Raw genomic sequence first — 17,022 nt, forward strand, 5'->3', positions numbered from 1 at the left:
TGATGGGATATTACACAAACAACTTCTGACATATGGTCACTCAATTTGTCTTGTGAGAGACTGAATATACAAATGGACAAGTCAGACCAAGTATGACACTAGAACACTGATCCACAACCTCTGAAGCAACCTATCCAGAATGGTCAAGACTTGATCAAGACTACCAGTTTCACTATATTTTCATCCCTGCTTCCAACTAAGGACCAACCAGAGAGAGACAAATATGCATCCTAGTCAATCACATAAGATGCTCTGTTTCTAATTAATCAGCCCCATCTTGCCCATAACCTATAACCAAAGCAGACCTGAGGCCTTCCTTGTGTTTACTATAAAGCTTTCCTATTCCTCTGCCTGCTTCTGAGTCTGTCGAATGCAAATGACAGTGGCCATATCTTACTATAGCAAACTCAAAATAAATAGCCTCTGTTTGTTCTCATTTGGAGGGCCTTCACTTATTTCCATAGTTGACTTTCCAGAGAAGAAAATGTCTGCTAGGTCCCAGGGTCAACAGAAGAGGATGGGAATTAGAGTCACCCTCAAGCTTTGAGGTGCCCAGCTTAGTGCCACTTGATATTTCCCCCAGGGAAGATGTCAGAAGCTGGGACGGTAACAGAAAACACTGACCTCCCATTACAATGGGATGGGATGACCCATCCAACAGAAGTTCAAAGTGATGAGTATATCTCAAAGTTCTAATGATCTGGCAGCTAGCCAGATGTGCCCATGTATTACCTAATTCACAGACTACACAGAAAAGCCTTATAGTTGAAATGATACAGTTGAATTGGAGGTCTAGATAGTTTAAAGCATTTGAAACAAGCTGGTTATAGCACCAACTATTATTCAATTTCCAGCTGGTTTACATCTCACCAATATTGGCCTTAGGTAACCTGGATACAGCCTAGACTAGGAAGAAGCATTGCTCTGGAAATAAAACTTAATCTCCAAATAGGGTCACTGCATGAAAGAAATGACCTGGGGAAGATTACTTGTCCATTTCCTTATCACTAAAAGGAAGATTTCTAAACCACTATGGAGTTAAAATAAAATAATATGATAGAGTATTTTTAAAGGATATTAAGGTAGAGTATTTTAAATAATTGAAAAAGCATAAATGCAAGACATTCTAATGCACAACTAAGTTTTCAGCACAGTTAATTTTACCCCAACACATACCTCATTCAGATCAGATTTGCACACTAGTGGGAGAATCAAGAATGTGTGTGTTAATGCCGAAACCAGTTTGGCTCAGTGGATAGAGCATCGGCTTGGGGACTGAAGGGTCCCAGGTTCGATTCTGGTCAAGGGCATGTACCTTGGTTGAGGGCATATCCCCAGTAGGGGGTGTGCAAGAGGCAGCTGATCGATGACTCTCTCATCGATGTTTCTAACTCTCTATCTCTCTCCCTTCCTCTCTGTATAAAATCAATAAAATATATTAAAAAAAAAAAAAGAATGTGTTAATTCATGGGCTGCCTGGGGAGGAGCAAAATGTGGGGAAGGCCTGTGTTGTCTGACTACTTCCTGGTCAACCTCCTGCTGAAATTATAAGAATGATAAAGGAGACTGGTGAGGCTCTCAAAATGGATGAGATTAATCTTCATTTCCTGGCAGCCATATAAAGTCACTTTCTGAAAGAATGACATGGTGCTACTTGCAACCACACTTTGTGACTGTCAAACCAGACTTTTCATCCACAGAAACCAGGCTGGATCTTAAGCTCCTTCCAGGTCATTGTTGCAGAAAACTCAGAGGAGAAGGTGGCCATCATGCTGTGTTCTAAAAGGAGTACATGCCAATGGTCACTACTGCTTCTCCTCTTCTGGCCCCACATTACCGAATTTGTATACAAACTATCATCAGCTGTATAATTTCTCATATGATTTAGGTTCTTTTTTTATTCTAGAGGTAGATTCTCTGACAAGATAAATCAATTAATGCAAAAATCAAATTTAATAGGAAGATCCAGTTATAACCAATAATTTACATACTAACTGTCATGGATGCTTCTTTCAGGTTGACCTTTGGCAGATGGAGGGGCTTATGCTGAAAGAAAAACGGGTAGAGTATGAATTTCTTCATCAGGTTGATTCTTAACCCTGACTGCACATTGGAATCACTTGGAATGTATTTTTAAAATACCAGTGACTGAGTCCCATCACTAGAAATGTAGTTTGTCTAGGATAAGACAAAGGTATGGCATTTAAAAAAAAAAAAACACTCTGGCCAAATTGGTTTGGCTCAGTGGATATAGCATCAGCCTGCGGACTGAAAGGCCCCAGGTTCGATTCTGGTCAAGGGCATGTAACTTGGTTGTGGGCACATCCCCAGCAGGGGGTGTGCAGGAGGCAGCTGATCAATGTTTCTCTCTCATTGATGTTTCTAACTCTCTCTCTCTCTCTCCTTTTATCTCTGTAAAAAAAATCAATAAAATATATTTTAAAAATAAAATAAAAATAAATAAATAAATAAATAAATAAATAAATAAATAAAAATCACTCTGAAGAGTTTAATGGTAGGATCTCACTCATATGTGTAATCCAATGAACAAAATAAAATAACAAACAAAATAGATCCAGACTGATGAATCTCAGAGGGAAGGAGAGTGGGTGGATGGGTGAGGAGAGATTTACCAAAGAACCTATATGCATATATTCATAACCCATGGACACAGACAGCAGTGTGGTGAAGGCCAGTGGCAGAGGACAGCTGAGAGGGAGAAGGGATCCCTGGGGAATAAGAGGGAAGATCTGTAGTACTTCCAGCCGTAAAGATAAACTTGCAAAAAAAAAAAAAAAAAGGAGTTTAATGATAGTGAAAGCATTTCTTCTGGGAGAGTCAACAGAGCCTGGGAAGGTACTGATAGACACTGGATTCGTTCCAACAATGGTGCTGTAAAATGATGGAGCAGGACTTCAGGAGAAGTCCAAAGTGGTATTTACAGCAGGGGAAGAGTTCCTAGTGAAAGAGGCAGTGATTAGCAAAGAGGACAATCGGAATGGTAAGTATGGTTACTGCCTCCCTCCTCTGCCACCTGGTGGGGCTTCTAGGCTTTCACAGGCCCCTTCACAAATGTCTTTAGCTCTTCATCCACCATCTCATTTCTGACCCATAGTTCTCTTTGAGCTGTCCTTCTGTTTATTCCCAATCTACATGTTTGTTTTGGTGTGTCCCCTGTAATTGTACAGAACATTCTGCTTTCAACAAATCATTTCCCTGATTGTTGAAAGCAGAAAGCCTTTTGAGTCTATTTCTGTCTTTCTCTCACATGAGCACTCCCCAGTGTTCTTAATTGTACTCTCTAGTCAATAATGACTCAACCCTAACACAGTTCTTTTAGCAAAGTGACCCCCATCTCTGCTTTCTTGCCTCATAACACATTTCCTTCTAGATTTCATACATTCCACATATTCTCCTTGCTGCTGCATATATATCATAGCATTCTCTTTGCTAATAAAGAAAAAAAAATTTATTTAAGTCTGCAATAAGAAAATAATCTGTCATATCACATAAAAGTTTCATGCCCAGATATTTACTCATTTGTTTTCCTCTAAGACCCAATAAAATAGTCCAAGAGCCACGATCTATTTTAAATTAAAATGCATGGCTTTAAGGGCTATTTGACATGCAGTAATTATCTGCATAGTCTTCTAGCCAAGCATAGAAATTGCTAATGTCTCTGCCCTTGAAGGAAATGAACTGTGCAAAAAATTTCAAGCAAACACAATCCAACTGTTCATACAAAAGGGAGGTTGCATAAGATTTTCATTGTATCTCTACCCAAATTTCCCCTTGACTTGTCACAGATCAGCATGTACTTCACCTCTTAGGCTCCAATTAAACTTATAAACAGATGAGCTTTTCAGTAGACAAGGGCCGACGTGCCCTTTCCACAGATGGTCAGTCACATGTTGCAGTAATGGCTGGACACGCCACAAGGGTACTGTATAAAAATGGTGAGACTCAGAGCTCTGCAGCTCCAATTGCTCTGTTTAGATTTGCCTCTCTTTCAAGATGGATTTCCTTCATAGGAATGGAGTACTCATTATTCAGCATTTGCAGAAGGACTACCGAGCTTACTACAATTTTCTAAGTTTTATGTCCAATGTTGGAGATCCCCGGAATATCTTTTCTATTTATTTTCCACTTTGGTTCCAGCTTAATCAGACGGTTGGAACTAAGATGATATGGGTAGCAGTCATTGGGGATTGGTTCAATCTTATTTTTAAATGGTAAGGCTTCTGTTTTGCTTTATTTTTTCCTAAAGTGTACTCTTAAATTTGTAGCGATGGCTTAGTGGTCACATTCTAGATGTGTGTAGTTTTATTTGGAAAATTTTCAAGCATACCACAGATTCATAAGTAGAACTTACAAAAGCCATAGAAATGTATACTTACTTACAAATGTACATTTATATACTAATGTAAACTGATTTATAAGTAAATTCCAAAGCCCTGTAATATATGCTGTGATTATCCAAGAAGTTAGTTAAATGAGCAGCACTCATACTGAACAGGTGATTCCAGGGAGCACTTTGATATTGCCAATCTAAGTACCCAAAGCACCTGCAGGACTTCCCCTGCAAGGAAAAAAAATGTCCCTGTTTACATTGAAAACTAACCTAAAATGACTGTGTCAATCTCCATAATGGGCGATAAGCCAGAATCCAAGTTGTTTCAAAGATTCTTAATCATGAGCTTTCCTCATCAAACCCTCTGAATGAATCATTTTTGTAGGCAAAAATAGGACGTTTCCAATTAAGTACTTGTTGTATATTTAAATATATTCATATCTATATTTCTTCAAATACAGGATATTATTTGGTCATCGGCCTTACTGGTGGATCCAAGAAACTCAGATTTACCTGAATCGTTCAGGTCCATGCCTTGAACAGTTTCCTACTACGTGTGAAACAGGTCCAGGTAAGCAATTATAGCAACCTCAACTTACTAAAGCTATTCCAAAAGAGTCATTATGTATAATGATCATCTAATAAGTATATTATATCATATAGGAAATTAAAGAAAAGTCATGAGGGAAGATGCTAAAAGTTCATAAGCATAAAAATTGCTAATGAGAAAGGAAGTTTTATGGATTTCATTGTGTTATTTGTAAAAGGGTAAGTTTGGAGAATACTCCTTAAATAATTTTATATTTGGAATTTATTTTTTTGGAAGAATGGAACAATACAAAAACAAACAAAAAAAACTAGAAAAAATTACAAAGAACTATATTCAAATTCTAGGAATATTGATTTATCTACTGCTGAGTAACTTTCAAAGTTACTATAAGTATTCCAAAAATCTCATGAATGAGGAAAGAATAGACAAATTTTCTGTAAGAAAAGTAAGGACTTCCTGGTATCACTATTGCCAGTTAAGATAGCTCTGATCTTAGAATGATTTCTTTTAAAAAAAAATTTTTTTTCTGGTATATATAGTATGTAAGTAGACTTTCTGGGCCACTTCCTTTTTTATTATAAGTAAGACTATGTATGTGAGTAAAATCTTTACCAGAGAGTTGAGTTTAAAACTATAAAAAGACTTTTGAAATATATAAAAGAAAGTTACATGTTACTGTTTTAACTTATAAGACTACAGTTTGGCATATATCAGAAAATTAATATTGACATCCATTGAAACCAACCCTGAATATAGTGAATGTGTAAGTTCTGTTATATTACTATAATTAATTCTTTAAATATCTGGCTGCCTCAGTAGACTGTGTTCAATCATGATGGGGATGGTATGTGTTTTATCTTTCTAAAACCAGTGTGGGATGAATGGATGGATGGATGGATGGATGGATGGGTGGGTGGCTGGATGGATAACCTTTGAAACAATTGAAATGCTACTTTGTTTTATCCCAGCACTTTCCAGCATGTGGGATATTTTCTGAGGTGAGGGGGTGGGAAAGAGAAAGAAAGATATATTGCATCCTATGTTCACTCCTTAGAGATCTATAACTCTAAGAATATAAAGACTCTGAAAATTAGAAACACATTTGCAATAAATAGATCTACAAGAAATAGATTGATCTTTGTTTAATTCAGTGTTTTCTGAAAAAGAGATTGGGGTGTAATCAGAATGAATCTCCACTTGGTTAAGACTCAGGGAGAATAGCAAAGTCATTTTTTAAAATATATTTTATTGATTTTTTACAGAGATTAAGAGAGAGGGATATAGAGTTAGAAATAGAGAACATCAATTAGCTGCCTCTTGCACACCCCTTACTGGGGATGTGCCCGCAACCAATGTACATGCCCTTGACCGGAATTGAACCTGGGACCTTTCAGTCTGCAGTCTGATGCTCTATCCACTGAGCCAAACCGGTTTCGGCAAAGTAATTTTTTTAAAAAATATCAAGATTCATGGGAAAGACATTCTAGGAGTAGAAAGTCTTCTTCTGCCAATATTGATGTTCCCTTTATAGCTTCTCTTCCTTTCCATAACAAAGACTTCCATGGAGCTGCTGGCCACAGGATAGACATAGAGGTAGAGGTAGCTGCTAGTACACAGCAGTCAATTGCAAAGTCAGACATAGCAATGATATCCTGTAGATGTTTGACTTTCCAACCCAAGGAACATAAACTGATTTAGGGTCCAAAACAAGTACTTTATTTTTATCATCATCTAAAAATAATTAGATATGAACAATGAGTAGAGATATGTCAGATTTTGGTGCAAAACCCTGAGTTTTTAATTAGCCTTGAACATTTTAATTCTGGAATTTGATGAACTTGAAAAATCTGGAAAAAAATGTTTGAAGTAGTGTTTTGAGGCTCAATTTTTTTATTTCTACCTATATTTAGATATTAAATAGAGCCTGGACCTTGTAGATTCTTTCTGAGTTACTTGTAATTTTCATGGCTAATATGCCATTCTACCATCCATTTTGATATTGATACTCTGTTAACTCCCTTTCAAATGGACCAACAACTTTGCTTTTGTAGGAAGTCCATCTGGCCATGCAATGGGCTCATCATGTGTCTGGTATGTCATGGTAACAGCTGCACTGAACCACACTCTCAGTCGGATGGATGAGTCATCTACGACTCTGCACAGGTCAGCTTTGCTCCAGTTTCTGTAGCATGGGAATGTAACAGTTTTGAATATGGAATGTCTTCTTAAAAGTTCATTTTAGAATACTTTTAAGTGGTTGAAATGTGCTTATTCTATTCTATCATAACCAAAATAGCAAATGAATAGAAAATTAATATTGTGCTTTAAGATAATGTCCTAATTAGTTCACAGCTTTGCCACATTATAAGGTTGGAAATATTTAATTGATTAATGATTTGCTAAATATGCTTTGGGTTTCTCTAATATAATAATCATTCTGGTAGGTCATAAGTAAGTCATCTAAAATTATGTAATAAATAATTTTACATGTACATTCTCTTGCTTTAAGATTAACTAGAAACTTTGAGAATCATCATTCCCCTTGAATGCATCAGTTAATTTAGTATAATTATATTTCTTTCTTTGACAAGCCAATGTTTTTTGACATCAATAACAAATTCTAACTTTAAAGACTGTGCAACCTTTGTGATTATAAACATCCTAGAGGCAAATTTAAATTTGAATGTTAGTAGATTTCATGTTAGTAGATTTATAATGTTTAAAAAGGCCTAGAACTTTAATGTAAGATTACTCAAAATTTTTGTTTAATTGAACTGTTCTTTTCTGAAATAATTAATCATTAAAACAATTTTGAGCACCACTTTATTTTTTTTTAAATATATATTTTATTGATTTTTTCATAGAGAGGAAGAAAGAGGGATAGAGAATTAGAAACATTGATGAGAGAGAATCATCAATCAGCTGCCTCCTGCACACCCCTCACTGGGGATGTGCCTGCAACCAACATACATGCCCTTGACCAGAATCGAACCTGGGACCTTTCAGTCTGCAGGCCGACGCTCTATCCACTGAGCCAAACCGGTTTCGGCTTGAGCACCACTTTAATAATAAATTATTAAGCTATCAGAGATAAAATTTGTTAATTGTTTTTTAAATATGATAACATATACCATTATATAAAAGTTTTTTTTAAAAATAAAAAATTTCCAAGAGCCATCTACTTTTAGAGTAGTATGGGAAATATAAAAAGAAATGGCTAAAGTAATCTGAGCATATTTAAAGCTTATTCTAATGAAACTGTGACTTGCATGCCTTAATGTATCCATTAGCCAAAACAACAGTAGAGGGTTGTTTAATTAAAAGAGAGAGAAAATAGGAAGCACATATGATAAGGAGTAAACATATATGGCATTAGCAAGTCTCCAAAATCGAATTATCCCACTCCATTAAAATAATTATTAGGATGTCAAATTGGCTTTCTTTTATAACATTTATTAAAATCTCAGGATATTGTACTTAAAAATGCATTGATAAATGCAAAAACCTCTGTTAAAGCATTTCAAATCCTGTGAAACACATGGCAACAACATTTTGGGGAAAACAAGACTCAAGAATCATGATGTATGTCAGATGCTTCTTCTGAGAAAGGTCATCTGGAGCCCCTAATTTTATGAGCGATCAAATTTCTTTGCTTCTTACACTTGTATCTATTCTTCCATCTTAGACTGACCTGGTCATTTCTTTGGAGTCTTTTTTGGTTGATTCAAATCAGTGTCTGCATCTCCAGAGTATTCATAGCAACGCATTTTCCTCATCAAGTTATTCTCGGAGTAATTGGTGGTAAATATGATTCCTTAATGTCTGGTTGTGTCATTGGAAAGCTTTAGTGTCGTTTGTTTTATGTTCTCAGATTCTTCCTGGTGATCAGTTCCCCATTCTAGGTAATTCTGTTAAGTGACTGATGCTTAATGCCACCCTGGGAGCTTAAGTGACTCAACACACCTCTCAAATCCTCCTTTTGCACAATGGCGGAGTCTCACATAACAGTATAAACGCTAACCTCCTGGTGAGATGAGCTTCTCTAAAATGTGACTAGAGTTAAGTACAACTTCCAGACCACCACTTCAGACAGCCTGCTTGTGTCTTGGTTTGGGGGACCTATAATGGCCTTCCAACCTGCGCAGCATGCCACTCTCTCTCTGAAACACCTGAAATAATGATTACATAACTATGAACTTCACTTAGCCGCTGCTTTGTATTCATGAAGCGGCATTCACCATGATTGAGTTTCTGCCATTTAGCCCCCACATGCTTTTCAAAGGCTAAGTTATTTGGCTACAACAATTGAAATATTAATTGCAAGCACCTAGATCAGTGTTCTGCCTATAAAGTGGGTTGTCACTCAGTGCTGTGGATTCCTGAGTGACCCCCTGTCCTAGTATGGATGGCGAAAAGACCATGGTGCAAGTGTGTGTTACTGCTTTAAGAAAGGCTTTGGAAAATGGATAGACTCTAGGTGACTAAAGCCCTTACATTGTAAACTACAGCTAAATTCCTTTTTTGTTAATATATTTTTATTGACTTCAGAGAGGAAGGGAAAGGGAGTGAGAGATAGAAACATCAATAATGAGAGGGGATCTTTGATCAACTGCCTCCTGCATGTCCCACACCAGGGATGGAGCTCACAACCTGGGCATGTGCCCTGACCAAACTGTGACCTCCTGGTTCATAGGTTGATGCTCAACCACTGAGCCACACTAGCTGGGCAGCAGCTAAATTCCTCAATGCAGGGAGGAATGATTCCCCAGGAGCTCAAGGACACATAGTCGCCTTCAGTGTCTCTTTCTAATCCCCAGGCATGCTTGTGGCAGAGGCCTTTGAACACACTCCAGGCATCCAAACGGCGAGCCTGAGCACATATCTGAAGACCAATCTTTTCCTCTTCCTGTTTGCACTTGGCTTTTACCTGCTTCTCAGACTGCTTGACATTGACCTGCTATGGTCTGTGCCCATAGCCAAGAAGTGGTGTGCCAACCCCGACTGGATCCACATTGACACTACACCTTTTGCTGGACTCGTGAGAAACCTTGGGGTCCTCTTTGGCTTGGGCTTTGCAATCAACTCAGAGATGTTCCTCAGGAGCTGCCGAGGGGAAAATGGCTACAAGCTGAGCTTCCGGCTGCTCTGTGTCGTGGCCTCATTGACCACACTACAACTCTACCATTTCATCAAGATCCCCACTCACACAGAACATTTATTTTATGTGCTGTCTTTCTGTAAAAGTGCATCCATCCCACTGGCTGTGGTGGCTCTGATTCCCCACTGTATTCATGTGCTAATGAAGCCAAATGAAAAGAAGATTGACTAGGGTTGTGCAGAGTTATGCTCTGTGGTCCCAGGAGGCAGACACTATTCATTTATCACAGTCTTCAGCATCCCAACAGGAGGCCCAGTATCAGATAGCTTTATCATCTTCAAATGCTTCTGGCTCTTGTAAAGACATTTTAGTAGCAGTCAGCTCTAACCCCCAGTTTTCAGATAAGGTATTAAAGGCTCATTTAGGTAAAATAACTCACTGTTGTCACACCCCTGTAAAAACAGGAATTAGAACCCAAGTCTTCAGGCAAATATTTCTATTGAACTATGTTTTGTTTGTTCGTTTTCAAAAGGTAATAATTTGTAAGATTCCATGTCTATTCTATGATAATTACTATGTAAATCAGCTATGTTTTAAAAAATAACATTAAAATGCCACATCTAGTTTGACTTAAACCATGCATGCAGGGCCTTGAGGGGTCAGCAATGGTTCTAGATATGGATAGGTATGTAGGTGAAAGGGAACAGGCCAGGTTACTGTGGACTTGAACTCCTGTACAACTCCTGGTCTGTTTTACAGAAGTGATTTCTAATATGTCAATAAATGCTATTGAAGATTATCTGCTTAGAACATTATTTACCCCTAAAAGGTTTATCGCTTTACTATGACATCTTATACTATCACTTTAAGGGTCAGTTTTTCAAAACTAGGGAAATCAAGTGCCTTCCTCAAGGTCATGCTCCAACCAGGAAAACTATTACATGCTTATAGTATCTGTTAGCTGTGTTAACCTCTATGTATACTGAACTATGATTAAAATCTACAGGTTTACTTTATAAAATATCATTGATGGAATATTATGTTATACTAAGAATTTCTCAGTAAGGTTTTTTCTAGTAATTCCGGACTTTAAGTTGATAGTTCTGTTATTTCAATCAAGTACATTTTGAGTCAGATTTTGCTGCATATCTTAGTGGCCTGTGATCTACCATAGTGTTTCATCTAACTCTTTTCAAGGATATTAATACATGTTTATTTTAGATGCTGACATACTAAGTAACCCATAAATGTTTATGAAAATGTGACAGTTGAATCAGTGCTATTTGACAAGATATTACTTGAGGATCACAAAACCTCTACAACTCAAAATAATTATTGGTCCATTTCTAGGTGTATTTATAGAGTATATTTGTTGCTTTTACAAAACACACTTAATAGCTTTCTTTTTAAAAGGTAACTGAACTTGATTTCAGTAATTAGATGATTTCTAAGCAAAAAGCTGAGATATAATAAAATATTTTTAATTTAGTTTTTATTTTGTCAATTATAGTTTACAGTCAATATTATTTTGTATTAGAGGCCCATGCATGAAATTTGTACATGGGGAGGGGAGTCCCCTCAACCTGGCCTGCACCCTCTCTCAATCCAGAACTGCTGGCTCCTATCTGCTCACCTGCCTGCCTTCCTGGTTCCCCCTAACTGCTTGCCTGCATACCTGATCACACCTAACTGCTTGCTGGGGGACGAGGCCAGCCTAGAGGGGCTGTGATGGTTCTGGTCTTTGGTCATTCCAGTCATTACACTATGGTGGCTGGCCTTTTATTATATAGGATTATTATTTTGGGGAGTACAGCATAGTGGTCAGACTTTACAAAACATTCACCCAATATTTCCAGTACCCACCTGCATCATACAGAGTTATTGCAATATTATTAGCTATATTTTCTATGATATACTGAAGAAACAATATTTTAAGAATAAAATTTTCTCATGTTGAGAAGACATTTGTGGTAAAAGAGGGAAGAATGATTCTTAACATGTGAGCTTTGTTCATTGGTTCAAGCCTCCCAGTTGGAGTGCCATACAAAGTCACTTCAATCCCTTCACACTTTATGATGCATTTGCCTTCTCTCATTCTTCTGCATTTGTCAGAGATCTTATTCCTATGTAAGAGCTCTTTCTGACAGTTTCCGTTGAGATTAGAAATGTTAATATTGAAGAATCTTCCAACCCAATATGGTTTCAGCCTGCTCTTAACAAGGCCTGAGGAAGCTAGGCATGAATAGTCAAAGGATTCTGCTACAATATGTGACTCCATTATAAATCCCTTCTCAGTTGTCTTCAGCCACCCACAGTGAGTGCTGTGGGCTGGATGATCTATGATCCTCAGAGGGGAATATGCCGAGGTTTTGGCTCATTTTCTAGTATTAATCCCCAACTACTCTACTTTATTTGCCATAAAGCTCTGGCGTCCTCATGCGGTGAGGTTTCCCTCTTTACTCTAGTTGACATCTCCTGATGGATCCATATGGTGACAAATGGCTTTTGCAGTTGAAACTACATAGGCAGGAAGAGAAATAGCTTTTCACAGCCTTGGAGAAAATATCAGCTTTTAATAGGAATGGAAAAGACTCTTCTGCTTTCAATTTATTTGAAAAAAGTAAGTGGATTTGGGTACATTTGGCTTGCTGTTACTATATCCATGTATTCAAAATGGCTGCACACCTACATATTCAGGAGGAAAATGAGCTTTCAGGATAGAAAAAAAAATCTAGACAAGTGACTTGAGAAACTGTCCAATCAAACATGTATTTGAAAAGAAATGCAAAGGAGTTTATTATTACTGAAACCAGCTATCAAGAAGGATGTTGGATCCCTTTCCTTTGACAACATAGGGATAGGATATGTGTCTCATAAGGTTAAACTGGTACCTTCTTTGGAACTATTTCAATATAACAGAAGGGCAATTAAAATTTTATTATAAGATGCCCTTGGAACTCAAAGTTATATCTCTAAATATTTTTATTTATTCAAAATCTGTAAATAAATCCAAGATCAAATGAATACATATAAAACATATAAAAACCTTGATTTAAGGGGAATTAAAAAACCTTGGTTGTATTTTTTAAATTTATCTTTATTGTTGAAAATATGACAGAAAGTATTAAAGATGACAGATTTGCCTCCCATTGACCCCCTACACCCCACTCCTGCCTTAAATGTGATTGATTTCTTGAATATATTAAAACTGTATATTCCAACACTCTTTAACTGGACTTTTATATTGATGGAAGTATTCTGTGTTGTCCAAAATGGTAGTCTATAACTACCTGTAGCTCTTGAAATGCAGCAAATACAATTAAGGAAATACATTTTAAAATGTTACTTACTTTAACTTTAAACTTAAATTTAAATAGTCACGTGTGTTTAGTAGCTATTAAAATGGGTAGCACAAATCAAGTCCCACACTGCTTTTCCCTGAAAAAAAAAGTAAGCCTTTTTAAAAAATATTGTCACCTATACCACATTCCTGTGAGACAACATGAATTAGTGTTAACTGCTTTATTTTATATGAAAAAACATTGATTTGTTGGCAGAACATGGACAATGGATGCTTACCCCAGCCCAGGAATCTCTTAATTAGCTCACAGATGCTATTTTCCAGTTGAAAATATAATAGTGGTGATTGGTAAATCCCACTGTGATCTTTACACATTCATAGGAAACATGGGTTAACCGACACTAAACAATTTCTGGGGCTGGAAGGATTAAAGCGACTACAAAAAGTTATCAGTAGTCCCTGCTGTGTTTTTATGGAGGCCCTCTACGGATCTGGGGTTCTCTCTATGCACAGTTCCCTTCTCTCTCTCTTCTGTGAGCTCTAGCCACCAGGGTCTCCTGGGACTCTTAGCTCTGTTGCCTCAAAGCAGGGAGTCTGGCTACCCTTCTCTGCTCCATGTCCTGGAGACACCCCCCCACCCCCACCCCAGGGCCACAGAACTGGGTGAAGTTTTACCAACATCTATGTCCACTTTCTGGGTGGCTGGATGACTCTCTGCCAAGTTATCCTGCTTGTCTGGGTCCTCCATGCCGGACACCAGAACCTCTGTGGCTATTCAGAAACTGTTGGTAAAAAGAATTACCAGTGCCCATTTGCACCTGAGGATTTTACCCTCATTGACTGACTGTCCCAGTCACCCTGGAAATGCAAACAGCTTTCTGGATGAATACTGGGACCTGAGTGTTGCCAAGGAACTAAGGTGGAGTTTCTCATCTGTCCCTGTCCCCTGAACTTTAATGCTATCCTGTAGTTATTTCACACTAAAGGCAATATGATACGACTTGCTCGTTTTTAGAAAAGACTATATTTTGTTTTTCTTTAAAAATAAAATGTTAACAGCAAGAAAGGTCTATAAGAAGTTCCAAAAACTTCTTTCAAAAGATGGCAACTTGTGGGAGAATTCTAAGAATTAGAAGTGCTTCATTTCAGCTCTGCAAAGAACACATGTACTTTTTTGTCCAATTTGGGGTGGTTTGATGTGGAGTCCTAATACTAATTACTGTCTCTGCTGCTCTTTGATGGAGATCACAGTAATGGCTTAGAAGAAATTACATCTCATTTCCTTTGGCAGCACAGAAGTGATTGTTCTCAAGGAGGGAGAAAATTCAAAGATTGAGGTCAGAAAGGTTAGCGTCAAGCTGATTAATTATTTTCTGTTGTGAATTTTAAAATTTCTTAGAATCTTTTTCTTCTAACGTGTGCCATGTGGTTTCTGAACAGAATCTGCTTCAGTTAAAAAAAAAAAAAATTGTGACAGTTCCTCAAAGAGCACTATGTTCTGAAGGAGTGGTCAGGGCAGGGGCAGCGGCAGGTAATGAGGGAAGGGCAGCCGCTGGGGTCCCGGTGAGTGGGCTTGTGGCTTAGATCAGGCACTGCCAAGAGGAGCATTTGCTCTGGCAGCACCTTGCCCACTTCCAGTGCTGGCACAAGCAAAGGCAGAAACCACCTCCCTGGGAGGCCCAGCTGCGTGCCCTGCAGGAGGAGCAGGCCATATGTGTGTCTGGGAAAGAAACCCAGAACTAATTAAGAGCTTCTTTCCTCCTCTAGCTCTCACCTACCCTTGCGCATCAATTGGGCCAGTCACACTCTAATTTCTGTTCAGACAATTGACTTTTTCCTGGACGCAGCCTGTCATCCTTGTTCACACATTTTGCCATTAACGGAAGGAGTTTTCTAAAGCTGGGCATTGCATGTGCTCATCACTGCCTGGCCCTCAACCTTCAGAATTGTGCATGCAAAGCATCTGACCCCAGAGATCTCTTTTCCTGCAGAATAACTCCAAATTCTGGATTTTAACAATTTTTTTTAATGAAAGAAATGTAGAGGCCCTGCTATCTTTCTATTGATATATAAAGACTGCATTTGGCTTCACAAGGGGAAAGTAAATGCCTCTGTTTGAGTTTGTGAGATTTTTTTTGTGCTTCTTACCCTTTAGTATTGGGATGTTGATGGTGGTGCCAGGTCCCTATGTGGATCCCAAAGGGTGTCATAATACAAGAGGGCAGGTGCTAGCAAGTTCAAGGACAAATAGATGTACAAAAGACTGTGGATTTTGGCAGCAAGCATTATGGACTGTAGTCACCGGACCTAGGTTTTAGTCTGTCTCTGGATCTAACTACTGTGATGCTGGGAGGCCATTTAACATTGATGGGTTTAGTTGACTAATTTCTCAAATCGGGACTTTCAAGTGGACTTGGGATGGCAGATTCATTCCAGCTCTGATACTCCGCAGCTCTAAAGATCTTCTTTGATGAAATTGGAAGAAGAGCCAGAATGACCTTAGCCGGCATGGCTCAGTGGATAGAGCATCAGCCTGTGGATTCTGGTCAAAGACACGTACCTTGGTTGCAGGTTCCTTCCCAGCCTGGGCCCTGGTTGGGGCGTGTGCAAGAGGCAACCAATCAATGTTGCTTTTTCTCTCTGTCTTTCCCTCTCTCTTCCGCCCTCTCTTAAAATAATGGAAAAATATCCTCAGGTGAGGATTGAAGAAGAAGAAGAAGAAGAAGAAGAAGAAGAAGAAGAAGAAGAAGAAGAGCCAGAGCAAATTAAATTTTACTTACATGCAATGAATAAGGCTGCAAATTCTAAACAGTACTTAATTTTGTAATTTGCTTTTTAATAAGCAATTTTAGACTTATATAATTCCTTTCAGTCTTCAAAAGATTCTATTCCGATTAGAATCTGAATTTTATAGCTATGTAAAGAGATGCATGGGGACATAAAATAATGTGGCTGATGTTATAGGGCAATATTATTAACATGAGAATATTCATAGATTTTTCTGCTCACCTATTTTACAAAGGAGATCCCATAATGAAATTACAGGCTCCGTGTCCCCTTTCTTAACAACTTAAGAAGGAAGATGTTCCTGCTGGAAGAGATACTAAGGGGTTATTTATAACAGGCTGAGTGAGAAGAAGTTTGCTCGGTGGGAGAGGAGTTGGAGGTGCTTAACTAAACTGCACTGTATGAGGGAAGTGATTAGAAATTTGAAATATCCTGTTAGTAAGTTTATTGTGGATTAATTACAGATCTCTCGAACACGTAAAGATAAGTTTTAGTTTTTAAATTTCATGATTGCTGTTATGTTTTTCTTGAATGCACCACAAGTCTAACATCAAATTATATGTGGCAAGATTTTTGAGGATGGTCATGCTAAATGACAGGTAGAGGTCCAGTTCCAAGTAGCTTCTAAGATCTTTTCAGGCTCAAACAGGACCCCTTCTGTCCAAGCTTTTCTTTTCTCTCTAATCTCCTTACCACCCATTGTCAAACACTTATTAAAGTCATTTAGGTGTTATATATGCAAGGAGTGACTCTAACATAGGCCTTTCCCTTGAGACCCGCAGGGGTTTCAGGCTTACCTGTTGCAACTGTGGGCGGACACCAGGGCGGTCTCTGGCCTGTGGGCTTGGAAGAACTGAATTGAGACCATACCCAGCTACAAGTTAGCTGGTAACATTATTCCCCATCTCTTTTAGCCCACCCTATTTCAGATTCAT

General features: G+C 38.1%; 1 protein-coding gene across 1 annotated transcript; it reads left to right on the forward strand.

Annotated features, from left to right (window-relative positions):
- The first annotated feature begins 3,983 nt into the window (after positions 1 to 3,983).
- G6PC2 (glucose-6-phosphatase catalytic subunit 2) lies at positions 3,984 to 10,937 on the forward strand. The gene is made up of 5 exons (XM_084892810.1): positions 3,984 to 4,232; positions 4,813 to 4,922; positions 6,953 to 7,064; positions 8,587 to 8,702; positions 9,719 to 10,937. The coding sequence occupies exons 1-5, from the start codon at positions 4,015 to 4,017 to the stop codon at positions 10,228 to 10,230; spliced, it is 1,068 nt and encodes a 355-aa protein (XP_084748936.1). The 5' UTR covers positions 3,984 to 4,014; the 3' UTR covers positions 10,231 to 10,937.
- The last annotated feature ends 6,085 nt before the right edge of the window (positions 10,938 to 17,022 follow it).

Source organism: Pipistrellus hanaki (assembly GCF_964339955.1).
Source record: "Pipistrellus hanaki genome assembly, chromosome: 8".
Lineage (NCBI taxonomy): Eukaryota > Metazoa > Chordata > Mammalia > Chiroptera > Vespertilionidae > Pipistrellus > Pipistrellus hanaki.